Consider the following 27627-nt stretch of genomic DNA (forward strand, 5'->3'; position numbering starts at 1 on the left):
AGAAGTAACCAGACTGTTTTCAGTTGTTTTAGAAAAAGTATGCTCTGCCTGTTTTGGTGAGGGAAGACTGCTATTGCATTCTGAATGGTTACTGCATTTCTAGATGCTGTAGGAAAAGGAGTCACTTCTGTGATCTGGAGCCCACTACCTGAGCTTGCCTGCATTTTCCTGTCCATGAAGACTCATCAGGAAAAGAGGAAGAGAAAGCAGAGCTGGTTCTTATACCAGGACTGGGGAGATCCTGCTCTGTGGTGTGAGTGGGAGCGCCTGAGAGATACCACCCGAAGGAGAAAAGACAAAACAGGTGCCCCAGATGGAACTGCCATGGATGAGAGGGGCAGGAATGCTCTGCCCAGTGGCCTCTGAGCACCCACTTTGAGCTGGGCATGGTTGTGTGACAGCTGGGCACGGTTGTGTGACTGCTGGGCTGGAGTGGAACGGGAGGGCTGGAACAGATACGAAGTGCTGAGCTGCAGAGCTTTGGGAACCTATAAAAAGGTGGTGGCAGCCGAGGTCAGGCCTGTAGAGCTGTCTACCTTGGAAGCAACTGCTGGAGCCTGGGCAGCGCAGCCCCTGGAGCAGCAGCCAGCCAGGGCAAGCGAAACTCCAAGGCCCTTCCCTCAGTTCCAGGGCTGCATAAACCCCAGACTCTAAGGGCAAACCCAAGGGAGAGGGTATGGGCCCCCTGACAACATGCCATCTTTCAACTACAGTTGCTGCCCAATTACTTGTTTTGTTTTTGTTGTTTTTAAATTTTATTTATTTATTTGACAGAGACAGTGAGAGAGGGAACACAAGCAGGGGGAGTGGGAGAGGGAGAAGCAGGCTCCTTGCTGAGCAGAGAGTAGATGTGGGGCTCAATCCTAGGACTCTGGGATCATGACCTGAGCCGAAGGCAGACGCTCAACCAACTGAGCCACCCAAGTGCCCCCTTGTTTTTTTTTTTTTTTTTTCAGAAGTCACTGATCACTCTCTGTGGTGACAGTCTACCTGAAGAGTCACGTCAAGACTGGAGAGGCAAACCAAAGAGAGGGAAAAGGTGAGAGACAGAGCGCTAAGGATGCTGCTCTGAGTCTCTGCTTTTACAGAGTCCCTGAACTCGGCTGTCTTCCTGGCCTTCCTTTCTCTATTCGCTGGCTCTGGGCTCTATTCCTGCCACTGACAAATAACTAATTAATATAAAAGGAAAGCCACGAGGCATTTGGAGGGTTATTTGAGTTCACGGCTGGTACAAGGGGAGATGGAATTACTCATGTGCTGTGGAAGAAAGGAGTGGGGCGTGCGTAAAGGACAAAGGGAGTGATAAAGAAGGGAGGGTTATCCTGAGAAGCAGCAGATGTGAAGGGGAGAAATTTCATGCAGAATAGATTCAGCAGGAGTACTGTAGGATTTAACAAACTCTCCAGATGATTCTGAAGCACACCACTGTTCTAGTTAGTGTATCAATGCATAATACACCTGTGTTTCATTACTATCAACTTTCTGAAAAAAGCCCATGTGTGAAACTTATGTCAATAACACTGAACTCGAAGGTGCATAGACAGTAAACAAAGGATTATCTTTACTGATGGGAAAGTCATAGACTACCTCAAGGATGTAGGGTACACCTCTGAGATCAGTACCATGTAGCTCAGAGATGCACATTATGATCAAAGGATTTTGAAATACAGAGGAAGAAATTAATTCCATTCTTCACCATCCACTGTTTCCCAGAAGGAAGTATGAGGGCAAGACTTTTAGCCATGAAGAGGCTGATCTTTCACAATCCCTGAATATTTCTTGAAGCCTAACTTTCCACCTTCCCCGCCCCCTCCCCCTTTCCCAAATCATCCCTGTCATCTTTTAAATTTCTTAACTAGTTAAGTTTCTTAGGAACTTGAAGGAGACTTGTTTAGACTTAAGCAAAAAAGCCGAGCGGTTGTAATAAAAATAATCTGTGGCTTATCAGTCATTTGGATAAACCCCTCTAGCTCCCTTTTCAAACCGTTACTACCTTCTTTCAAAAATGGCTTAATTGGGGCTAAATATACGTCTAAAAAAGTAAAATTGTCTCTCACTGAAGTAGTTGTTAATATGCCTTGATGTGTACTGTATGTAAACAAAAAACTCTGCCCGCTTCACTTTACAGCTTTTCTGATTTATCCGTCATTAGAGATACAAGCCGTAAAACGACTCTGTAAACAGCTTCCTTTTAGACCAGGTGAGGGAACTCTTCTAGAACAGAATCTCCATGTTTCTCTCCCCATCTCAAAAGTGGCAGCAGTTATCTAATGAGATTCTGACCAGTACTGAGTCCCAGACCTCTCTGCATTCAGTGTCCACAGATCACTGATCCTATGCTGTGGATCAAAAAACCACAATCTCCTTGCAGCTGTGGTCAGAACATCTTGCTAATTTGCATTCGTACTTGAGAAGAGGGGAACAAAGGTTATGTGTGGACACGATGCCAGGTTTTTGGGGATGAGTTACAGATGTAGGAGTAGAACAAGCACAGCTATGGCTGTATAAGGGGGCAGGGGACCAATTAAAAGGCCTTCACATTTTCCCTAAAACAATACTTGCTCACTCCTAACACAAAATTCAAGGGTAGATTTAAGAGGAGAAAATGGGCTTAAGTTCTCAATGCTATTTAATAGCCTACCCAAAATGCCTATCACAAGGGAAAGAGGTCTCTGACCACTGCCGCCCGATTCCATAAAGAGCAACAGGACTTAGACATTTAGGTATTTTACTCGTCTATAAAAACAAGTATATCGAGCTGGTTAACCCACCAACACATTTTGGGTATCTACTACCTAAACTAGCTAAATTAAACAGTACTTTCTGGTGAGTGTTTCCCAGGATTTGTGCCATCTTTACTCAAACAGTCAAGCATTAAACTACTACCTATTTGCTGTAAACCTACAAACATCCTGTTGACACATACAGGACAGAATTGTGTCAGAGGCATTGATCTTTTCTTACTGGTGAAGGGACAAAACATACTAGCTGGAAGGTGAACTCCATTCCTGTTTTGAAACCCGGTGGATGCTCTGATACTAGAAAATGTCACATTTGTAGTTGCCTTTGAATTCTCTTTTAACTCCCCGAAGAAGTCACTAGTCTGAATAGATTTTTGGAAAATAAACAAGAAAGCAAAGAACATGCAATAGACACTGATATTTGGTTTCAGATCTATTAAGCCAGACTGTAGCCAAACTATTTCTAACCAGAGTCCACATTACCTGAGCACACACTCATTGGCCATACTGGATGACTAGTATGGAAACGGCCGGTCTATGCACCCTCTGAGTTATGGATCAGGCAGCAGTGAGTGCGTAACAGAGATATCCCTGGAGATGAAAGATCCGGGCTCTGGGCCAACATTCTTCACTGATTTACCACATGACCTCGGGAAATTCCCTACATTGCTCCAAGCTGCTTTCCCAAGAGTAAGAGAGAGAAAATTAACTCTGCATATATAACACACTTATTGTAACGTTCAAAGGAGAAATGTACAGTTATAAAACTGTACATTAGCTTAGCCAAAAATCGTCTGAAGAAAAGACACGGACTATGGATCCATTTTCGTGTAAAATAACTTAAATAAAATAACTTAAAAAGAATTAGAAAAGTAAAATCACTTAAAAAATCAAAATGAGCTGCATCTTCTAGGGTTCAATCACACTGTCAAGTATCAATAGTGATTATTTCAAAGGCTTAGGGATAGTGCACAATTTCAAACAACTTTCTAACATACGAATTTTAAAGGTAAAAGCCAGTAAACAACTCAGACATCATGAAAGAACAGTTACATAAACGAGGGTACATCACAAAGTCGCCAAAGGTTAATAAAACAGGTACAACAGAAGAGTAGACATTAAATAGTTTTAATGAATCCACTTCCTTTATTGCAGTAACCTCTGTACAAAGCAGCAACTGCAATACTCAACGTTAAAACATTAGAAAAGCATTTGTGTGACAGTTATAGTACAGTATTATCAAAATATTACATTTTCAAACTTAGTAGATAAACATCCACCAGAGCTCAAATCTCTAAATTATTTCCATAGTCTTTAAAAATAGGTAATGTCAGAAAGCATATAAAAAGAATGCAGAAGGAAACCTAAAATACAATGAAATAATGTAACAAATAAATATATGATTTAATTAATCATCAGCTTAACACCATTCTCTCTAAACCCAATGAGTATTTACCTATAGGAATAATGAACTGTCAAATGCCATTGCATATTTATTTCCAAGTTATCACCAATGATTAGAGCTCAAAAAAAATTTGGCATTAAAATAATCAAATTCAGCATAAACAAAATAAACTAGAATAGCTTCAACACTAGCTAGCATCTCTAAGAATTGTTGAAATTTATATTAGAGTACTACAACAACCTTGAAAATTTTGACCTGGTGTCTAGTGTTAAATGAAAGTAATTTTTTTAAGTGAAAAGCTTCTTACATTATTTCACAGACAATATTACCCTCCCTCCCCCCATTATGCATATTTAGATATATTTTATGTACTTTATACACATATGTAAGATGCATGACATTTGGTTCCTGCAGTACAGATCACAATGATGGTTTCCTGAATGGGAAAAACTTTAAAAAAACCAAAAACAACAACAACAAAAAAACAAGTGTACCTGTGCACATTTTCAAGATAGCAGCACTCAGTTCATGCCCTATTATCCATTTAAAAAGTTCAAACATGGTATTGTTTACTGAATATATGACATTTCTACAGTCTTCCCCCGAAACACTACAATACCTGCAATAAAGGGAACAATGCTATGAGTTATAATGTAGGGGAACAAAAATCCTAGAAAAACAATTACTTCATTTTAACATTCTGAATTCAAAATGATCAGATCTCCACTTTTCATTTCGTTTATGCTCTTGCAGCAAAAATACTGCACTACTGACAGCAGTAGTGATTTTAACAATATCTACCAAGATTCATGAAAATCTGCATATATTCTTCACCACCAAAATTTATACCAACGAACTGACTGAACAGTAGAGGACGTGTTCTCCATTTATCACTGAACAGTAACTGTGCGAAGTTACGTGCCCTTCGAATGATCACCTTTGTTCTCCGTGAATCCTGTATCTTTCAATCTAATTTTGAACTTATGTTTACTGAAACAAAAAAATGTTAATTGAATGAATCTTGATCACTTTAAAATGCAAAAAACCAGCAACATAAATGTCATTATATATACACATATGCATCTGTGTATGCATATACACATACATACACACATACAGATATGTAGACATATATCCCTTGAAATGTTTTTAGGAAATCCTTCCTTGAATAAAAAATGAAAAACTTCACATTAATAATCGTATATAAAGCTTTTAGTAACAGTACCTATGCACTGTCAAAATTGTACTAGTAGACTATGATGTCAAAACAGACATTCCAAAAGCACAAACTGGCAGTTTTTCTTAACACAAAAGTTTTAAAGTATTAAGAATGGATTAAATTTAAATGTTCAGAATAATCTGTTCAAACCTGAGTATATTAATTAAGACTAAGTGTACTTGACAATTGAATGAATTAAGCCTAAAAACATTTCACTAAGAAACCAGTGGTCCATTTAACCATTTGATGAAACACTAAAAATTTTAATGATTTATAAAGGATATGTATAGTGGAATCCCACATATTGTTTATTCAAATATTTTACTTAATGACATTGCTTTGTCTAATTTTCAAGAAAAATCTTTTAGCATTTCCTAAAAGTCCCTCAAAATTTGAGGAAAACTCTAAATTAGGACAGATCTCTCTTCTTAGAGATACAAATGATTTTGAGGACTTTGGTCTAAAGAATGGCAATACAGGATTTTTCAGCATGGTATACAGAAGTACTGAATAAATCTTCACCCTTCCCTAAGATTTCAAATAAAAATACAAATAACAGCCAATTAGAGATTTAAAAAAAAGAAAGGTTTATTGGGTCTTCTTTCCCTAGATCCACAATTTATACATACCCCTACAAACCTAACCTTGGGGTCACTTTTTGGCTACCATTTTTTGTTTGTCTGTTTTGGGTTTTTTTGTTTTTTTTTTTCATTTTTCATTAACCTGCCCTAATTCTTGCCTTTAGTATCTAACAGATACCTTTATAAAAGTAATAGAAAACATACAGTACTCAACACTAACTGGTCAATGGAAGAAGAAAGCAGTGTCCATTTCATTTTAAGTGGGAGCGACTAGAAACGAAAATAACAGCTGAAGGCAAAATTTGACATTCTATAAATTTATAAAAGAGGATATATGGATGAAATTTGGTTAATTTCAGAAGGCACCTCAAGGCTAAAGGCTTTTTGTACTCCTTTCATCAATCACAAAATAACACACTTTTATTGCTATTCAAGTAGCAAAGGAAAACTTTACTCTCGTGAGCTTCAGTCCAACAACAAGGAAATCATCATCATTCATTAAGACTGAAATACAGAACTGACTAAAACTGAAGTCTCCATACACATATCAGTGGAGCAACTTCCCTGTGTGCTTTCAAATTAATGAAAAAGTGAAAGAAAAGTCACAGTTCGCCATTGTGATGTTAATGTGTCATTGAAGATTTCAGTGACTTCACTAGGCACTCAAGTACCATCTAGAGGGCTGCCCACTGTACAGGGCCTTTAAGAATAGAAGGTAAGGACACTCTGATGGTTCCCACGGACGAGGAGAATTGGTGGTAGGTCCTTCGAAAGAGCTTCTAACCACGCCATATAGAGAGCGCTAGAGACAGCACCTTTCCGGGCAACTGGCAGACTCCTGGTATCAAAAAAGAAAGGAATTAGGCCATGCATTTAAGTTGAAAAAAAAAAAAACTGTAAAAAATTATATACTGAGTCACTAATAATAGTAACTAAAAGTACAGTGGTTATATAAATCATTTTGGAGTGCAGGCAAATTGTGAACATGGTATAGCAGTGACTAAACTCCTATCACTATTCCCCCTTTTTCATGTTTGAACAAAAGCTTTTTTTTTTTTTTTTTAAAGATTTTATTTATTTATTTATTTGACAGGCAGAGATTACAAGTAGGCTGAGAGGCAGGCAGAGAGAGAGAAGGAGGAAGCAGGCTCCCCGCTGAGCAGAGAGCCCGATGCGGGGCTCGATCCCAGGACCCTGAGATCATGACCTGAGCTGAAGGCAGAGGCTTTAACCCACTGAGCCACCCAGGCGCCCCTGAACAAAAGCTTTTTAAAAATTCACCTAATAAGAACAGAAATGAGTATTTCTATAAACGGCAACACATTTGGTATCTAATGTTAAACCTCCCATTCGCCCTTCCTCAATAAGGATAGAATTCTTCTAGGAGAAAGGAATGTTTCTACCTAAAGAAAGCAGAAACCACACATGGGTAAATGAGATTCAAACATAATTAATTCTACGTTTTAATTTTCAACTTCTCCTATCATTCTGGGCTTTGATTTTTTTTTTTAAAGATTTTATTTATTTATCTGACAGAGATCACAAGTAGGCAGAGAGGCAGGCAGAGAGAGAGAGGAGGAAGCAGGCTCCCTGCTGAGCAAAGAGCCTGATGCGGGGCTCGATCCCAGGACCCTGGGACCATGACCTGAGCTGAAAACCAAGGCCTTAACCCACTGAGACACCCAGGTGCCCTGGGCTTTGATTTTTATCTGTAGATAGTGGTAGTAGTAACCAGCTGCTCTGGGGAGTGTTTCCAGATTTCTGTTTTAACATATTCCATTACAGATATCTGATCAGCAGCCGCAAAAGCTGAAATTTCCTGCTGTATTGTTTTTTGTTAATCAAAATAACAATCATCTGGTAATACTTTATTTCATCATTTGCCCTATTTTTGGAGGCCTGGACTTTTTTTTAACCTATCTAAGGACCCTGGCTCCATGATGGAGAAAATCTGGGTTCAAGTAATTTGTAACTAATCTGACTCAGTAAAAGAACAGCCAGATAGCCCCTAGATCCAAGAGAGGGCAGAACGTCTGTCTGTATAATTTGTGTGTGAAACACAGGGGTGTAGACTCAGACAGGAACCACTTTTTAAATTTCATCCCCAAGATAAGTTGATGGTATTATTTCTATAAGGATGTTGTCCTGGGTCCAAATTTTCCTTTTTTTACACTTTTTAAAAAAATTATTATTTGAAGTACACTCTACCCTACAATGTGGAGTTTGAACTCAAAACCCCCACATCAAGAGTCAAATGCTCTGACTGAGCCAGTCAGATGTCTCACACCTCACCCTGGGGTCCAAATTTTAACTTGAGGCCCTCATACCCCACGAAGACGTAATGGCTATGTCGTGGTGTCCTTCAAGCTAAGGAATTTTTAAAAGGTGGGAAAAAAGATAAAAGAAAAATTCCAGAATAAACTATTATGAAAAAAGAATGACTTAGATTCATATAAACTTAAGGTTAAGATTTTTGTTTTACTTTCTCCCCCCTTAAATGATTTCTCTATATGCTTAAAGCAAAGTATATTAACAAAAGTTTGTTTTTTCTTCCTTATAACTGTTAAGTCATTACTGAGGTTTATGTAGGTACGTACTTGGCATGGAAATTGATCCAAATTGCAACATCATAAAATTAATGCTCAAGAAAATCTTAGTATAGACAGTACTTACATGACAATGATATTAGCTGTACTTGAATGTTCCTTTAATAATTCATTTAACCTGATCTGCCGGTAGGTCTGAAATGAAACAGGACAAAGTCATTCCTGGACCATTTGAAAATCGGAATTTAGTGTAGTTCACAGAGCTATAAGTAAACAAAAAGAAATCTTTTTACTTACTTTTTGTAAGTAAACAAAAAGAAATCAAAGGAATTTTGCTGTAATAAAAATGTCCATCCCTTAATTTAGAAAAGAACTGAGGATTTATATACACTGTTCACATCCAGATCCAATTTAGAGGAGACTGAATTTATTCCTCCCGTAACAAATGACAGTTCTTGATACTTATGTCTTCCTTATTTTTTAAAAAATCAATGGAATATTAAAAAAAAGAAAGCAGAAGAGACAGAATACCTTGGTTTTATAGAGTTCAAGCTCATTGTCTGTTATTCGCCATGGTTCATCTTCTTTCATTTTATCTGCAATATCTTGTTCTTTGTCATCTTCATGAAGTCTGTATGGCTCAATCATTTCATCAAAAGCTACAATACTTAAAAAAAAAACAAAAAAAAACCCCAGAAAGATCACTGACAATTAACTTCAATTCAAATTCCTTAGCACTAAGATCTCAAATGCTAAATTAGTACTTGAGAAGTTAGTGTTTTCCATCTATTATGCTCCTCCCCACACCCTAATTTATAACCATCACTTTGGCAACCTATTTAGAAAACAGCAATTGCTAGTTTCTCAAACTGATAAGAAATTTATTTTTTTAAAAGATTTTATTTATTTATTTGACACAGAGAGATCACAAGTAGGCAGAGAGGCAGGCAGAGAAAGAGAGAGAGGGAAGCAGACTCCCTGCTGAGCAGAAAGCCCGATGTGGGACTTGATCCCAGGACCATGAGATCATGACCTGAGCTGAAGGCAGCAGCTTAACCCACTGAGCCACCCGGTGCCCTCAAACTGATAACACCCGGTGCCCTCAAACTGATAAGAAATTTAGAACTGGATTCACAATAACAGAATTGCAATTTCAACTGCTCACACTCACCTGTCTATTTTTAACCCCTGCTCCTATGCCCACCACCCCCTCAACCTACATACATTTTCATCACAGCTGCCAACATGATCCTTTTGAGCAATATGTCAAATTGTATTGCTCCTTTACTCAAAATACTCAAATGCTTTCCTAGTTCAAGTACCAATGAACAAAAAGAGGAATAATAGTAGAAAAGGTACTAGAATATTCTGAAGAGAGGAGTGGGCAGATAATGAACATTTAAGAAGATGCAGAATTAATCTCTAGATCCAAAGATACTTAATAGGATAAAAGACAGTGAAAGAACATTAACAACATTCTAATTCTCTATGAATGTGAAAAACATTTTTCAGTATTAAGCCTCATACAAAGCTCCTGGTATATATTATTTTATAAAAGGAAATAAATCCTTCCCTGATCCTAACCTTACAAAGTGTACCTTATTATTTTATATTTAATTCCTTATACCAGTTTCATCATTTATTCAACATTTATTTGAGAATAATTAAAATTATGCCTGGTGGTATAATTATACACATAATTATAATATCCTCTATGTGCCATTTTCAGGTAGACAATTCCATGAAGATACTTTTCTTTGACTCATGAGAATTCTGAATGCAACTATTATGGGAAAATTCTTAGATTCTCCCATTTTAGTAATAAAGCAAAATAGTAAAAAAGTAATATATAACATGGAGTAGGGATTGAGTGGTGGTAATGAATATAGGCATGAACAATAGAAATGTAAAGAACCATGTGGAATCTGTGGCATTAGGATTTTCAGAAATTACTTAGGCAACAGTAGCTGAATTCTCTGAAAACTGAAAGCTCTTTAGACTTACTCTGGGATCTGCTATAGGTACACCAACCATCAGTGCCAGATTAAAAAGAGTTAACTTCACATGTAATAACAGAAGACAAAACCCCAGGTAGTTAAAATTGAATGATTATCTCAGTAGGTGGTCCATAAAAAAATTTAAAAATCAGAAATCTGTAAAGAGTAATTTATGCAACAACTTACTTTTCTTTCTTTGGCTTAGTATTAATATCTCCTAAGACCATGATATCAGAGAAGTCTATCCGGAACTTGCTCAGCAAAGTAGCCATCCTAAAACAAAAATGAATAGCACTGAGAGACATGAAAGCTGTATGTAAGTATTTTTATTCTATTCAGGCTGACTCAGTACATCTAAAGAAGCAGGATTTATAGGAAAACGGAATCAGGTGCTAGGCAAAGTCCATCTGAATTAATTTACATGGTATGTCCAACTAAGTAGACATCTAAATCCCCTGAGTAGAGACTCCTCTTACATTCTTTTACTTTCTCTGAAATTGCCTTAGTATCCAATAATGAATGGGTAGAGCAAGACATTAATAATGAAATCTGAACTAGTTTTTAAATTTAGTTTTTGTTATGGGGAGTGAGAACAGACCTCCAGTTACAGGGCGAACAAACCACAAAGCTGGCAGGCATAGCCTGGGGAGCAGAGTTAAGGGTATTTACTAGTGCTGTACAGTGGCCGGCAGCTGCCCCACCTGTGGGGAGCACAATGGGCCACACGGAGACACTGAATCACCATGCTGTCCATCTGCAACTAATGGAACACTGTGCGCCAGCTCTAGTTCAATAAAGACTTTTTTAGACAAATTATACTGGTAAGTATATGGATTTCAGCAAAAACTAGTAAACACTTGTAGGTTTAATTATTTTTGGATTATTCTTCCATCCATGAAGAATGCGTCTCTCAAGGTCTAAACATGAGTTTCTTGGGGCCAAACTAAAGCTATAACAGATGCCAAATGAAGTTCACATAATTTCTGAGGTGGCGGGACTGGGACAGACATGAAAAAGGGGCTCCAATAAGTCTTTGAGCTTCCAGTAAAGAAATCCCTTTTCATTGGGGAACCTGGGTGGCTCGGTGGGTTAGGCCTCTGCCTTCAGCCCAGGTCATGGTCTCAGGGTCCTGGGATTGGGCCCCACATCGGGCTCCTTGCTCAGTGGGGAGCCTGCTTCCCCCTCTCTCTGCCTGCTTGTGATCTCCCTCTCTGTCAAATAAATAAATAAAATCTTAAAAAAAAAAAGAAATCCCTTTTCGGAGGCATAGCTGGCAGTGAAGCCTTGGTGACAACAGCAGAAAAATGGAAAGAAAACCAGTTAGCAAAACAGAATTCTATCTTTAATCACATGAGTTTTCTAAATTAGGATATTAGAAAACAGACTGACTACAGGTCTAGCTTTTAAATTATTTCTAGTATTTCTTGCATACTTCACTGTTTGAGATGAGTTTACACTTCGCTGAATTCTAGTATAAAGTGACTATGTGCTTATGTGTCAGGGCCCACAAAACTCAAATCTAAGGCATGAAAATAAATATAAAATGAGCCCCAGAATGCAATGAATGGTACCAAGTATGTTGTTTTTCAGGAAGGAAGGGTAACAACTGATGGGGAGATAAGGATTAAAAAAAAAAATGAGGGAAGGTGTTATGAAGAAAGTGAGAGCAATGCTTGACGTAGAGGATGGAGTATTTCCATAGAGAAGGGAGGGAAAGCTAAGAACTATTTCTAGCAGAGATTAGGAAAGAGTAGGAAGGAGTACATGTCTGAAATGGCATGCTTGTTTAGGCAGGTGCAGAACTGTAAAATGAAGTGTAAGGCAGAGTTGGGGGAACAGGGCATGTAACAGAGACCAAATTGAAAGTGATTTGGGAAGAGGAATCATATGACCAGAGCTCTGGTTTCCAAATGTGAACACAGGAGCAATATGTACAATATATGCTGAAAAGGTCCAAGACAGGACATGGTGTACTTAGTGACGCACTGGAATCAGAGCTAGAATAGAATAGCGCAGCAGAAATAAGACAATGGGTGAAAATGGCATCCTACATTTCTGTTGTCTTCAAGTCTAAAAAATGTATCTCATATGTAAATATGTAATCCGGGGGACATTCCCTGATTTTTTTTTAGAAAGTTGCTTAACAGTCTAATGCTCCAAGTTTTTAATACTTTCTAAAATGTCAATGTAGGAAAAAATAATAGGTATCAAGTAACACTAAGTACCTATAACTTAAACATGAAGACTAAATTAAAGGGAATATGGTTTTATTCATGTAACTAGAATTTTTAGTTTTAGTACAGAACAGGGCAAGATGACTGGCGCTTTCTGGCACTTTTTGTCTCTGTTTTACCCTACCAAATGTATACTGTAATAATGAGATAGATACTGTAATAAGATAAATGCTCTTCAACTTAAATAGACTTACGCTCTCCGGTCATGGTCTATTCGATTTATTTTCCCACCAATGAATACTCTGATTTTACAGTCTTTCCACTTTTTCTTGGTAGTCAGGAGATAAGGTATCAATAAAGTCAAACCTAAATCATAAAAATATAAAAAATCATTTACTATATGCTAATGTCTCAATTAAGAGCTTTTAAGTCAATTTAATCTTTAAAAAAACATGTTTACACAACTTCATATTTAAAAAAAATTTCTTTCCATCCTTCCTTAATAATTCAGTCAAAAAGCCATGAGGTAGGTCTTAACAAAGAGGAAAGCCCAATGGAATCCAGCCCATGTGAGGACGGCAGTGAGGTGGGGAGAGTGGCCTGGCAGAGTAAGGAGATCAGTCACATATAGCAGGAGTGAGGGAATGAGAGAATTCACTGAACATAATGGGAGCCAGGATTCTTACTGAAATGAGAAATATAAGAAGGGAGAAGCTGGACTAAAGTCTGCAGCGTTGAAGTGGAATTGGTTTTCAATCTATACCTACACGTACAAACATACACATATGTGTTTCTGGGACCCATCCACTGAGAGGGCCAGGGAAAGCAGGGACACCCTAGTAGCAATAAGCATATTTAATGCCAAGATCATTGTTCCTAAATACTATTCTCCACTAAAAGCAGCTGGGCTCCTTGTGTAGATGGTCATTCAATGGTGGTGCAGGCAAAGTACTAAAGTGAGCCTAGAACATCTCATTATATCAGAAAATAAAAAATGGCTGGGAAATGCCAAACAGACATACAAGTTGGCCTCCATTGGATCTTGTTGGCCAAATACAGGAACAATGTGAACACCAAAACAAATCACGAGAATGACAAATCATCTCCTACTGAATACAATGGGAATCAATGAATCCTCAAGTATAGAAATAAGAAGGCTCCTTCCTTACAGTAAAATACCAACTAATAAATGAGGAAGAGTTAATGGGATTGGAAAATCATCATGTGACAACCACAACCACACCACACCAACAGTAACAAGAGCCAAAACTATCAACAGGTGCTAAAGATGGGGGGTGGTAAAAGTTGCAGTAACAGTGGCCTATTTACATAACCCCTAAATGCCTTCCCATCTCCTCATACATGAAACTACACAAAGGCAACAGTCACTTCTCATTCTAAAGATCTAGAGAAACGCATCTTACTGAGTGGTCACGTAAACCTCACCAATGATGAGGTAAATCCACATCATGTGCCCCCGATGAGATGTAGACAGAAGAGCAAGGCATCACTTCTGTGAGATTTCTACCAAAATGACACAACTTGAAACAATTATGATGAAAGATCAAATGGTACTTCAAATCTAGTGACATTCTAAAAATGGTGAGTCACATTAAAAAAAAATATTAAGGTCACGAGCTCAGGGAAGAACCAGTCAACTTCCAAAGTGAATGACACTGAAGAGAAAACAATTAAGCCTGACACCTGATTCTGAAATCAATCCTATTGTTTTGGGGAATGTTGTCTATGAGCGAAGCATACATGCCATTTTGCTATACTAAATTCCCACAACCTCAGTATACATAAAATTGCTAAAAAGCGTATCAACAACCTTACCTCCATCATCAAAAAGCCACCAGACATCAATAGTATTCTTTCCTTGTTTTTTCTGAAACTGTGTACTTGCTTCAAGAAGCTTTTGGTCAGCTACATTTAAGGGCACAGCAGGGCCTTTGGATTCTAAACGATTAACCAGAAAAATAAGATGTAAGGGAGATAAATATTCAAGTCCCTTTTGCTGAATTCCTACAGTTTCCTAACTTTTGTGTATTTAAATGTTTATAATGAAGACAGTTGTATATGGAGTCCATCATAAGCTTTCAGTTGTTTAAAATTTAAATGTACTTTAAAAAATGGTTACAGGTAAATGTATCTTTACAAGAGCTAAACTCATCCAAATTATCTTGCCTAATTTAAAATATTTTAAAGCACTGTGAATGAAAGAGAATCAAAAATACCAATCAGGAAAATTATAACTGACTGCTAGATTTTCATTTTTGGGAAGCCATGTTAGGCTAACTGGACAAATTAAGTTTATGCCTATGCTGTGAACATATTTCTTTTATAATGTGGTTCCTCAATAATATAAAGATCAAAAACATTTCTTACACATAATGTTGTTATCAATAATATAAAAGACAGAAGGAAGTGGAAGACAAATGAATACAATCTAACGATTCTCACAGTGAAACCTCCAAGCCTAAGGAAGGACAACTTCATCTTTACCTAACTTGTCCCCTCGGTGTGTGATGCCCAAAGAAAAAGCCATGTAACGACACATCTTTCTTTGAAGCACAGAAAGATGGTAGGAACTCCTTGGAAGGGCACTGTTGGCTGTAGGTCTCAGGAACAAAACACCAAGGGAGTTCCCATTTACATTCTCAGGAATTAAAAAATTAAAAAAAAAAAAATCAGCACTGACTCTATGAGCAAGCAAATGACTATTATGAGACTCCTACACTAAATTTTTATGAGCAGAAATCCACAGGAGGAAACCTGCTCACGTCTGTAGGTTGTGTCCTTCACTTCTCATGCTGCCATGATGCACGCAAACATGATGAATGATTTTGCATGATGACATAGTATGGCTGCCAAACCACACTGCTCCGTAACTCTCACCTCTATCTCCTTCTCATTAAAGTCATGCATGGGGACATGACTGTGTATCTCCCAAACGCAGCAGGGCTGTGAGAAATATTATAATTTTTGAAATGAAAAATATATTAGTATCAAAATTAAGGGCTTGGCTGGGTACAACTGATGGTAAAGAATGCAAGTGACACTGGCAAAGAGACCCATTTCAGTGTCTCTGCTTATCATCTGAACCATGCAGTTTAAATTAAAAAAACCAATATTGACATTCAGTGTTTGGGCATTTCAGAAATGCTATGATGATTTAAAGTAGTTTGTCTTTGATATAATACCTTTCCCTGGGATGATTTAACTTTTTTTAGGTGAACTAAAGATTTTTTTCTAATCTGCATTCAATAAATAACTGTAACATCACCTTACCATGGAGATAAAACTCAGATAAAAAAAATAAAATAGCAGAGTTGGAGTTAAAGAGTTAACAGTATGAAAAGGGGATTAAAATAAAATGATGAAAAATGCCTGCCTTTTTTCAACAGTGGTTGAGTTGGAGTCTTGCCATCCTCTTCCTCATCTAGATTATGTTCAAAAAACACAAAATATAAGTTAATTGCCTTTATATTAGTAAAATAATGAAAATGTAAATAGAGCACATTTATAAACAAAGCACAGTATGAAGAGGCAGTCTGTGAAAAATAATCAAGACTGAAGATAGATATTTTCTGCACTGAGGGTTGAGGATTTTTAAAAGTAAACATTTTTAGAACCCCTCCAAGAGGGCCACTAATACTCACACCTAAATTTTATTCCTGTAGAACTGATAAAAACTTCAGCAGGATTTTTAAACTTTTAAACTTTCATACTTGAAATCGACTGAAAAGATTCTGAACTATGGCTTACAGAATAGAAATATGACATTAAAAACTGATATTGCAGATAATACATAACTTTTAATCAGTGCCACTGCATCACTGTGCAAATGACTGAAAAGTAATTTTAGAAATATATAATGGATATTTGGTATTTACAAAAATTAATCACTTGAAATAATAAGGAATTTGATCAGAGACAGTCTTTGGTTTATATAAAATACCAGGTTATACAGAAATATATATATTTAAAATATATATAAGCATATCTATATGTTTATACATGTACATATATATGTACTGTTTATACATGTACATATATCTGTACTTGTTTATACATGTACATATATATGTACTGGTCCATCTATATTTCAATATGTATAAGTATTTTCTTGGAGTTAACAGTTTTCCTAATCTCAGTTTTATTTCTTCATAGAAGCTTCTTTTAGTTGTTCAAGGAATAGAGAACTCCCAACTTGCACAGGAAAGAGTTCACTGCTCTTGAGTTAGGGGCTCCCAGGATTCCACTATTATTACCTTTGACTCTTTTACTGGCTTTGTGAGCTTGAACTAGTTAACTCCTCACCTTCCTTGTTAGTAAGAAGGGTGAAGGATACCTACCTCTTCAGATTGTTACGTTGCAAGCATGAAAGCACTCATCTCAGTGTCTAGCACAAAGTAAGTACTCTGTGTGCCCCAATAACTAAGACAGACATACCAAACATCTAGGATTATAATTACACAAGACTTTTTTTTAATATTCTGAAGACTTTTCAAATTATATAAACTTTTCTACAATTTCTAAACTAATTTTGAAAAGAACTGGCTAGAGAGGAAATAAACACAAAATAAATGAATGCTATTTTTGAACTCTGATTTCTTATGCCTGTGATAGAACAAGAAACATTTCAATGTTTACATTTGATTTTATAGCATTAAATATTATTGTTCTTATAAAGTAGATATTTGATACTATCTGCTTTTGAGGATAATAAAAGTATATGGGCACACTGTGTATTCATTGTAAAGAGGTCAAAAAATGTCAAGGAAATCCTGACACTTAAAAATGACTTTCACTAAGGTAATTAAAGGTATTACAGGTTTTTACATTTTTATAATAAAAAGGGAGTAGTTTCCCACTCCGTAAAAATAATGACTTCACAGGACTGTGACACACACACAGTCATGAACTAACGTATGGATAACGCCCACTGCAATGTGGGAGGCACAGAGTGGATGCCTGATGATTACTAACTACTTCTTCCTTTCCTATCATAGTTTTACCTATCAATTCCTAACGGATTCTCTAAAGAAAGGGTCTGTTTTAGGAAAAAGAAAATGGCAGTAAAATTAAAAAGTAGGAGGAAATGAAAGTATGTATACCATAAACAAAATAAATGCAGGAACATAAGAACAGTTATCAAATCTTTTATAGTTTTGGGATGAAACAGGAAAAAATTATAATTGATACAACAAAGAACTTAAAGGGGAAATGGGTGTTAACTAAAGCCTCAACTATCACTACTCTAAGCATACAAGGTGAGAAAGGAAAGAAATAAAAAACAACAGTATAATTTGGAAAAGATGAATTTCAAAGAGACAGAATTTGTCCAAGGTAATCAATTTCAGAAAAAGAATGGTACTTCTTTGATAGGAATCAAAAAAGTATGATATGGTTTGATGATTTACAGTGCAGATTTTTCCTGTGGCATGCCAGTTGGGGCTAGGACAGATGGAGATACTGGCCTGATCAGAGGTAGGAGAGTGAGGGTGGGAGAGTAAGATTTGGAAGTCATCCCTCTTTCCGTCTGATAAACATGACATCGATAGATATATGGATGAAATTATCTGAAAGCCTCATGAGACTTAGAAACCTGTGTGTGGCTTAAAACCAGGGGTAATATGTCTGCAATTATGGCCTAATAGTTCAGTAACCAAATACCAACAGCTCGTTCCTTCAGAGAAACTAAAATGAGGAATAGAACTACATTTGATTTTTTATTACATGGTTTTACTTCAACAACTCCCAGGTTCAGGAGATGTTAAAAATAGTCTGAATTTCTTAGTACATAAATAAAATCCCTGGTATTTCAACATCTGGGTTGAACTCAGAAAAATTAGGTAGATTATTTTTATCAATTTTAATCCTTTCAGTGTTATCTTATGCTCTACTCTCAAATTACATTTCCTTCCAAGTTCAGATTTAACCCATGCTTCAAGCTAAACTGTTCAAAGTATAAATAAAAACATGCAAGAACATAGGAGTGTGTAATTAATGGGCATGTTTTCTGTTCTGCAATATAATTTAATAACTGAAAAACAGCTAGTCATTTTGTAGTCATCCATTTTACCTTATCAACTAGAAATGAGCAGTACTAATTACAGAAGAGGTTACTTAATAAGACATGTTATATAATAAAACCCGTTTCTCCCAAAATTAAACATTATCCCAGATAACATCTTTTGTCTGAATAAAAATTACCTTTGTGTGTAACAGCTTTCTCATCAGATGGTTTTGAAGTATCTAAATCCGATTTTTTACTGTATTCCATACTTAGTACTACATCCTTAACACCAGGAGATTTCTCTTGTGATGACAGTAATTCTTCTATGGACATGAAAGTAATCAAAATGTTATCTAAATCTTATTTTAAAGACTAATGAAAGCAACATGGCATAGTATTAATTAAATGACAATTCATATTTATTAAGAAATAATAATTTTACAATAAATAAATATTTCTTATGTGAACATATGTGATCATCTCTTTTGAAAGGACTATTCACTCAAACATCCTGAGCCATAGTTAAGCATCAGACATTTGAATCAGGTGCTGGGGAATTCATAATGAGTCAGAGTCAAGGAAATTAAGAATGTGGTAGACAAAAGAATGATGTATAAAATATGAACGAACTCTCAAAGTCATTTACACATGTAAAAACTACAAAATGTGACAAATATTCACATACCTGTAAGATGACAGAAAACACTGAAAAATTACACTCCAGACTAGAGAGCTGAAGCCAGAGGATAAGCTCATGGTAAAAGTACCATTTCTTCATTTTTATTTAATTTTTATTTTTTTAAAAGATTTTATTTATTTGAGAGAGAGAGAGAGAGAGTGCGCGCACAAGTAGGGGGAGGGGCAAAAGGGGGGGGAACTTGACATGGGACTCCATCCCAGAACCCCAAGATCATGACTTGAGCTGAAGGCAGGTGCTTAACCAAATGAGCCACCCAGGAGCCCCCATTTCTTCATTTTTAAAGCACTTTCCTCATTTTCCTTCCTTTGGCAAGGAGTTGGTAAACAGTTAACTTCCACCATGAAAACATGCATCACAAAGACAAAAATACATGAAAATGGACCATCCACACATAATCCTCATCACTGATTTGTGTATATCATGAGAAAGATCAAGAGAAATGACATTATCAGAGGAACCAACACTATGCTAAGAACTTTACAAGCTGTGTCTTTACAACAACCCTTATGAAGTAAGTACTATTTGGGTTTTTTTTGTTTTTTTTTTTTTAAGTTTTATTTAAGTAATCTCTATACCCACTGTGGGGCTTGAACTCATGACCACAAGATCAAGAGTTGCATGCTCTTCCAACTAAGCCAGCCAGGTGCCCCAGTGAACATGTCTGAAGAGATGAGGAAAGAGAGGCTTGGAAGTCGACAGATACGCCCAGACTGCACAATTACTGTACTAAGAGAAAAAGGTGGGATTTTCAAAGGAGATCCGACTCCAAAGCCTCTGCTCTTAATCCTGTACCGAACCAAATTCCTGTCTCCAAATCCTGATAATGAGTAACAAGACCTTCAAAACAATAAACACTGAAAATATTTTCTTAAAGTTCCGGTCACATTCAAATTTCAGTAAATTACAGAGCTATAAATATAATTTATTAGTCAAGCTGTGATACTTCTGATAGTGAAAGGGAACACTACTAATTCTGCAGTGTTAACAAGTACCCTAAACCTCAATCACTCGTAGTGCAAGAGAGAACTGAAATAGTGTTTTGCAAGGCCTACTCCAGAGGAAGAAAATGCATTTTCAGCAAGCCATACTTTTGTGTTACTGGATAAAGACTTCAAAGCGTTCCTTTCAAAACTGCACAATACCCTTGAAATGGTGGGAGGAGGGGGAGGATTACAACTGTTTAAATACATAAACAGATGACAAAAGTTCATGATGTGCCTCTCAGCTATTTAGGCTTAGTTATTTTTGATGATTTCGTTAATTAATTGATAAGGGCAAAATATTAGGTATGCAATTTTCTTCAGCTTATTTGTTCAACTACTAGAAAATCATTAGAGGGTACGGAATTTTCCACAGTTTTTATTAAGGTGGGCAAAAGTAACCGTATACCTTAATTAGATTTTAAGCTTCATCTAAAAACCTTTTTTTTTTTCTTTTTTTGTAAATGCTTTAAAAATTACATACTTGGAGAAGAGATTAGTGTCACGGATTAATGATGGGGAAAAGACAAAGTCTTGGGGGCTTAAAGGGGTAGTACAGGGAGATTTTTGTGGCGATGGAACAGTTAACGTATCTTGAATCTGGTGTTTATAGGAATCAGGCACATGTGTTACATGGCAGAGAACTACACACATGTTCATGAACACATGCACACACAAGTTTAAGTAAAACCTATGAAATCTGAATAAGGTAGGTAAACTGTCCCAATGTCAATTTCCTGGTTACGACATATAACAACAGACATACAAGATGTTACCATTGGGAGAAAGGGATGAAGGGTACTTAGGACCTGTCTACTATTTCTTTTTTAACTTCTTAAGATCTGTAATTATTTCAAAATGAAAAAGTTTAAAAAATGATTCATAATTCGTAGGGTCTTATGTCAAGACAGAGTAAATGTTATCACTGAGTTTAGTTTTTCATTATTAATATAACTCTGTAAAAAGGCATGACCTTCAAGAACATGAAAATGTCTGATGATTTAGCAGTCATTATTTTGTCCTCTATTTTATTTATTACATATTTTTACAAATTTGGCCAATCTTAAATCATAACTAATGCTTGTTTCTCTTAAGCTTTTTAGATGGTTATGAGTGAATTTTATTCTCTCTGTTAATAACCACCAGCCATCATCCATGTTGGTACAAACTGTTGGAGCCAAATAGATCTGATCTCCACATGCCATACAGTAAGTACATGACCGAACTGACAGCGAATGTTGAAGTTACTGAAGAGTATGTGAGAATGCCATCATTTTCTAACAAAGTCACTTCAGTTTTTAAAATGAAAAACTTATTCAAGCAAGATTTACCTTGTCCTTGAAGATGAGATATATCCAGACCCTCTTTTAGGCGGATAACCACTACTCCATATTGTATGTCAAAGGCGTCACTGTAAGAGGGGGAAAAATCAAAATCACAAACATTTTTGTGTCCTCCTCTATAAAATGAAGGCAGTAAGAGATTTTTCTTTCAGCTTTAAATGTCTGATTTTTAAAATACACTTTTAAAAATACAGTGAGGCCCATATGATGATGCTTTCAAATCTTATACCATTTCCTTTTCTTTTTTCTGTAATTCTCTTAAAAACCACTTAAGTATAGATCTTTATAATACTAATACTCTACCTACACCAGGCATTTAAGAGCAGTGCCTGTACTAATATCATATCCTATCAGAAACAAATTAAAATTATAGAAAAATAACATCAGTATTCCCACCATACTTTATTTAGGCTTATACCCTGAAAGTCAAGATAAATACATAAAGACAAAAGAAAATCTACTGAAAATGTGAACAGGCTGGAGAGTATAAAGGGATCACTTCTGAAAGGAGTCAGTGTATTTTTTTTAACTTTGAGCCAGTGTATTTTAAAACAATTCTTACATTTTTACAAAAATGGTTTAATGAGTAGTCTAAAGATTTTATATGCATTTGCAGGCATATATTCATATGTCCTTTCAAGTTTTTAAATACAAAAGGGAGCATCCTATAACACACACAAAATACGTTAAAACCTCGAAGACAATTCTAAAAACACACTTCAACGCTGGAAACTGTTGAGATGATGAATCACGCAGATCCAATTCTTCTCAAATCTACTGCAAGAATATAAATTTCTAAACCTCAGCTTGATGCTCAGAGTGTAACAGACTTGATTAACTTTTATTTTTCATTTTTATTTTTACCTTTGTAAGCAATAAATATTCACTATATGCAAAAAAGTGATATATAATCTATAGTTACATATAACAAAAACAAAAGGCTAAAAGCTTAAAAAAAACAAATTTTGGTTCATACTGACACACACAAAAACATGTATCACTGTAACAGGTCTTTTATTGGTGTTTTGTTTTTTTTAAATAATGGAGAGACAATTTTGGCCTCATTCCTGTAATGAATTAACTAAGGTCTAAAGAGATTCATCAGAAAAAGAAATGAATGGACATATTAACCTACCTCTGTTGTATATTGAAAGAAGTAACACTAGAGAAGAGTAACGTAAATATTTAAAAAATAGTTAATAAATCCCAAGTGAATTAAAATCAATTTGATTAAAAAAAAATCCAGAGAATATAGATTCCTGAGCTTACTTTGGATTAAAATAGCTAAATGTTTTTGTTGTCAACCATAGGGATTTCTGTAAGCTACATAATTTCTCTAAGCTATAAAAACTGATCTGGAGTTTCAGACCCTCCATGCTGTCACTAGGCACAGTAAATAAACGTCAACTGCTCTAAGTATTTTTAAACGACTAAACTGAAGTGCCATAAGATAAAAGGATATGCAATATCATTGCTTTAAAACTGCCATCAGTCGCCAAGGCCTTGGAAAACCAGAGAGTGTTATTTTCCTATCTTTTAATTGCTGCCTGCTGTACAATACTCAGAGTAATATTTGACTCAGAAACATTCACTTCAGTTCCTGGAGTCAGAAAGATCCTTTTCTTTCAGTGTTCCCATATGAGCTACTACAACTAACAGTGTAAACATTATTTATAAAAATGGCACTTTTTCTATTTTCTGTAATAATTACTCCATCTTCCTGGTCTTTCATCTTGAGAAAGAAAAAGCACAGCCCATGGAGGATGGCCCACATGATTTCACCTTTCTTTTACACCCTCCTTCCTTTCCAAATTCCCATATATACAGAAATATACAGGGCAGAATTAGAAAGTAGGATGAAATGAGGCTTACAAAAATGTAATAACCCCAAAGCTAAAGAACAGTCACAGCACTTGAAGATCCAGCAGGGCTTTAATTTTACTAAGAGCATTTAAGAATTATTTGGGTAAAGTACTTATTCATTGTATACTTTACTAATCAATATAAAGAGGTGTTTTAAATCTCTTTATAGGATTATGGCTGATCCTTCAAAGTTATTTCAAGGTAGCTATGAAAACAAAACTGTCGGGGCGCCAGGGTGGCTCAGTCAGTTAAGCAGCTGTCTTCCGCTCAGGTCGTGATCCCAGGGTCCTGGGACTGAGGCCCGCCTCGGGCTCCCTGTGGAGCCTGCTTCTCTCAGTGGATAACCTGCTTTTCCCTCTCACTCTGTCTGCTGCTCTACCTCCTTGTGCTCTTTCTATCTCTCAGTCAAATAAATAAATAAAGTCTTTAATACAAAAAAACAAAACGAAACAAAACTGTCTTATATACTACAGGTAAATAAGAATGGTTCCAATGGGAGTTCCAGTAAGGGAAATAACTCCGGTGAGTTAAGGGTAATCAGATCAAACTTCAGAGAAACAAGATTTGAATCTGGTCATAAGACCTACTTTGCCAAATACAATTTTTTTTTTTAAAGGACAATTGTTTGTACATAAAGGGAATACTTTATAAGAACAAATGAACAGTTCTATTTTACCAGCAGCTGTAATAAGAAAACACTATTCTTCTATCAAGAATGGTGGTGTGGGGCACCTGGCTGGCTCAGTGGATAGAGCATGTGACTCCTGATCTTGGGGTTGTAAGTTCAAGCCCCACGTTCGGTTGAGATTACCTTAAAAAAGAATGGTGGTATAATAGACTCCTAACCACTGAAAACAGAGTTGCCAGAGCACAGTCGCTAGGGGGATGGAATAAAGAGGTGATGGGGATTCACCAAGATACTTATCATGATGAGCACTGAGTGACGTAGAGAATTGTTGAAGCACTATATGGTACATCTGAAACTAATATGTTAAAACTGGTATGTTAACTATATTAGAATTAAAATAAAACATTTTAAAGAAATGGTGGGGTGAAAAGTCCCCTTTATTCTTTAAAGCGCAGTATGAGAGAGATAAAGAGACCCGTTAAGCAAATTCCAGAATACTAGGAAAGGAAGTACTTCAAAATTAAGAAGAAAATCTGGCAAAAATAAAAAGAAATCTTATTCTTTTTATTAAATAACTCTGTTCCAAAAGCATTTGCGGTAGATTAAGCAGATGCATTCATAAAAAATCAATTGAGACATAAACAGACTAAAATCAGTAAGAGAAAAAAAAGACAAAATAAAAACAACAACAACAAAAAGAATGCATTAAACAATCCCTACAAAGGCAGCTGAAGTCATGTTAACCACAAGTAGGATCACTGTTAAGTATCCTTCATTTGAAATACCACTAACAAGTGAATAGCAGACCCAGAATTTACACTCAAGAGTAGAAAAGCAACTCATGTAAGTACACTAAAAAAAGAGAAAAGAAATATAAATGAGCTAATGCATTAATCAATTAACTGTAAAACCAGTTTCCAAGGACAGCAAACTAAAACTTCTGAGGGTGATATCAATGATGATATGCCTTTCTCAGCTCCAGATATTATAATGATGTAACAGAAGGTGACGGATCTGACAACACCGGGAAATCTGCTCAGCAGTAGCTACAAGGACTAGAAAAAGCTTCCTAACTTAAAGGGGAAGCCGGAGTATGTACATGTGTATTCATTTGTATACGTGTGTGAATGTTTGAACGTATGAAGTGACATAGAAACCTCAATAAAAAATTTTTGTTAATAGCTCATCAACTGAAAACCTGATAACCTCATCAGATTGTTTTTCATTCTTATGTTTCTACTAGAAGAGACTATGTGAGAAACCTTTGCAAACAAGGCTTCAAAAACCAGCAAGTTTTCACTTTCTGAGTCAAGTTACTGAGTTGAAAGGATACTTACTGAAATATGTTTATGTACATATCCACATCTCGCATATCTGCTTGCAACCAGTCTTTCTTAAATCCAAGGACAAGTGTATTGGGCTTCATACGCCCAAGACCAGCAGCCTAAAGTACAGGAAAAAATATAACTTTAAAGATATACTACTCAGCAAAATATTTTTTTTTTAAAGATTTTTATTTATTTATTTGACAGAGAAAGATCACAAGTAGGCAGAGAGGCAGGTAGAGAGAGAGAGGGAAGCAGGCTCCCCGCCGAGCGGAGAGCCCAATGCGGGACTCAATCCCAGGACCCTGAGATCATGACCTGAGCCGAAGGCAGTGGCTTAACCCACTGAGCCACCCAGGTGCCCCTCAGCAAAATATTTTTTAAAGGATCTAATCCTCCAAATGGATAGACTATAAACATTTTTTTTTTTTAAAGGCAAAGACTCTTTTTTTTTTTTTTTTTTAATTTGACAGAGAGAAATCACAAGTAGGCAGAGAGGCAGGCAGAGAGAGAGAGGGGAGGAAGCAGGCTCCCTGCGGAGCAGAGCGCCCGACGCGGGGCTCGATCCCAGGACCCTGGGATCATGACCTGAACCGAAGGCAGAGGCTTTAACCCACTGAGCCACCCAGGCGCCCCTAGACTATAAACATTTTTAAGCTGTGCACCCTTATCAGCAAAAACTCTTGAGTATCTAATTCACTCATGTTTAATAAACTATATATATTACATTATCACATATTATGATGAAACATATGCAAAAATTGAAGATAAATGCTTTAAAAATTCTAAATGGACATTTTCATACTCCTATGATTTGCCATAATTTCTCTATTTTTAGTAAGAAAAAGATAACAGTATATCTAATCTTACATAAAAATCATAATGATAGTGTTATCCTTGGGTTTTTGCTAGCCATTAACATCCAGAAGCGAAAGTCCAAATGGAAGGCAAGCATTATTCGCTGCAGTTCTGAATTCCACCACTAAATTTTGACTTCTTTTGACCAATCATGCACAAGTTTCTCCTAAGAAGTGGCTAACTTTCTTCCTCAAATGTTCCATCAAATTATTTTTTGTGTAACTTCATCAAGAGCTGCAAGTCAATATGCTTAACATACCCCAAATCCCATGAATCTCTTCTTTTGTAAGATAGTAAAACACAGATTTTTGAACCCCATTATATATTTGTAAAGTTTTCTCAGCGCCCCAAATAAAAATTTTCTCACCATAAAAGAAGTAATCATTCATTTCTTGCCTCCCTCCAGGTCCTGGTAACATTTAATATACTTCTGTCACTTGAATTTGCTTGTCCTCAATGTCTGCCCCTTGTGACTGGTTTATTTTATTTAGAATCATGTCTTTCAGGTTCATCCTCATTACACCATCTATCAGAACTAGGGGCTGAATGATATTCCACTGTTTGTGAGTACCACATTTTGTTTATCCATTTATCTGTTGATGGAGGCTCACCTTTTGACTATTGTGAGAAATGCTATCAACACTGACATACAAAGATAAAAACCTGTTTGGCCCCTTGCTCCAATTTCTTCACATGTATGTCAAGGAGTAGAACTGCTGGTCATATGCAGATTCCATGCTATGCCAAGGAACCACTGAACTGTTTCCCACAGCACCTAAAGCATACTATGAACCCACCAGCAATGCATGCATTTCAATTTCTCCACATGCTCAGCAACACTTGTCATTTCTTGTTTTTGGTGGGTGGGGGTGGTTAGCAGAGAGGGCTTGTTTTAAATTATAGAAATCCTAGGAGTATAAAGTTATCTCATTGTGATTTTGATAAGCATTTCCCTATGACTAAGGATACTGAGCATCTCTTCATGCATTTATTAGCTACTTTAGATCTTTCTTGGAGAAACATTTAATCAAATCTTTAGTCGATTTTTAACTGGGTTGTTGGTCTTTTTCTTCCTGTTTTAGGAATTCATATGTTCTGGATATTAAACTTCATCAGATGTGTGACTTACAAGTATGCTCTTCCATTCTGTAGGTTGTCTTTCACTTTCTTGATGTCCTTTGATGAACATAAGTTTTTAATTTTGATGATGTCCAATTTATCTACTTTATTCTTTTGTTGCTCATG

General features: G+C 36.3%; 1 protein-coding gene across 2 annotated transcripts in view; it reads right to left on the reverse strand.

Moving 5' to 3' along the window:
- Positions 1-3853: 3853 nt before the first annotated feature.
- Positions 3854-27627, reverse strand: part of SLC12A2 (solute carrier family 12 member 2) — a 103706-nt gene continuing 79932 nt past the window's right edge. Inside the window, exons 18-27 of one of the 2 annotated variants that reach the window (XM_044228363.1) lie at positions 25537-25643; positions 21697-21776; positions 18883-19008; positions 16058-16105; positions 14500-14622; positions 12918-13029; positions 10676-10762; positions 9024-9159; positions 8620-8687; positions 3854-6784 (exon numbers count right to left, since the gene is read on the reverse strand). In XM_044228363.1, the coding sequence (XP_044084298.1) occupies positions 6649-6784; positions 8620-8687; positions 9024-9159; positions 10676-10762; positions 12918-13029; positions 14500-14622; positions 16058-16105; positions 18883-19008; positions 21697-21776; positions 25537-25643 (1023 nt within the window). In that variant the 3' untranslated portion in view covers positions 3854-6648. The remainder of the gene's footprint in view (positions 6785-8619; positions 8688-9023; positions 9160-10675; positions 10763-12917; positions 13030-14499; positions 14623-16057; positions 16106-18882; positions 19009-21696; positions 21777-25536; positions 25644-27627) is intronic. The other variant, XM_044228371.1, reaches the window with a different exon arrangement.

This window comes from Neovison vison, chromosome 1 (assembly GCF_020171115.1).
Source record: "Neovison vison isolate M4711 chromosome 1, ASM_NN_V1, whole genome shotgun sequence".
Classification (NCBI taxonomy): domain Eukaryota; kingdom Metazoa; phylum Chordata; class Mammalia; order Carnivora; family Mustelidae; genus Neogale; species Neogale vison.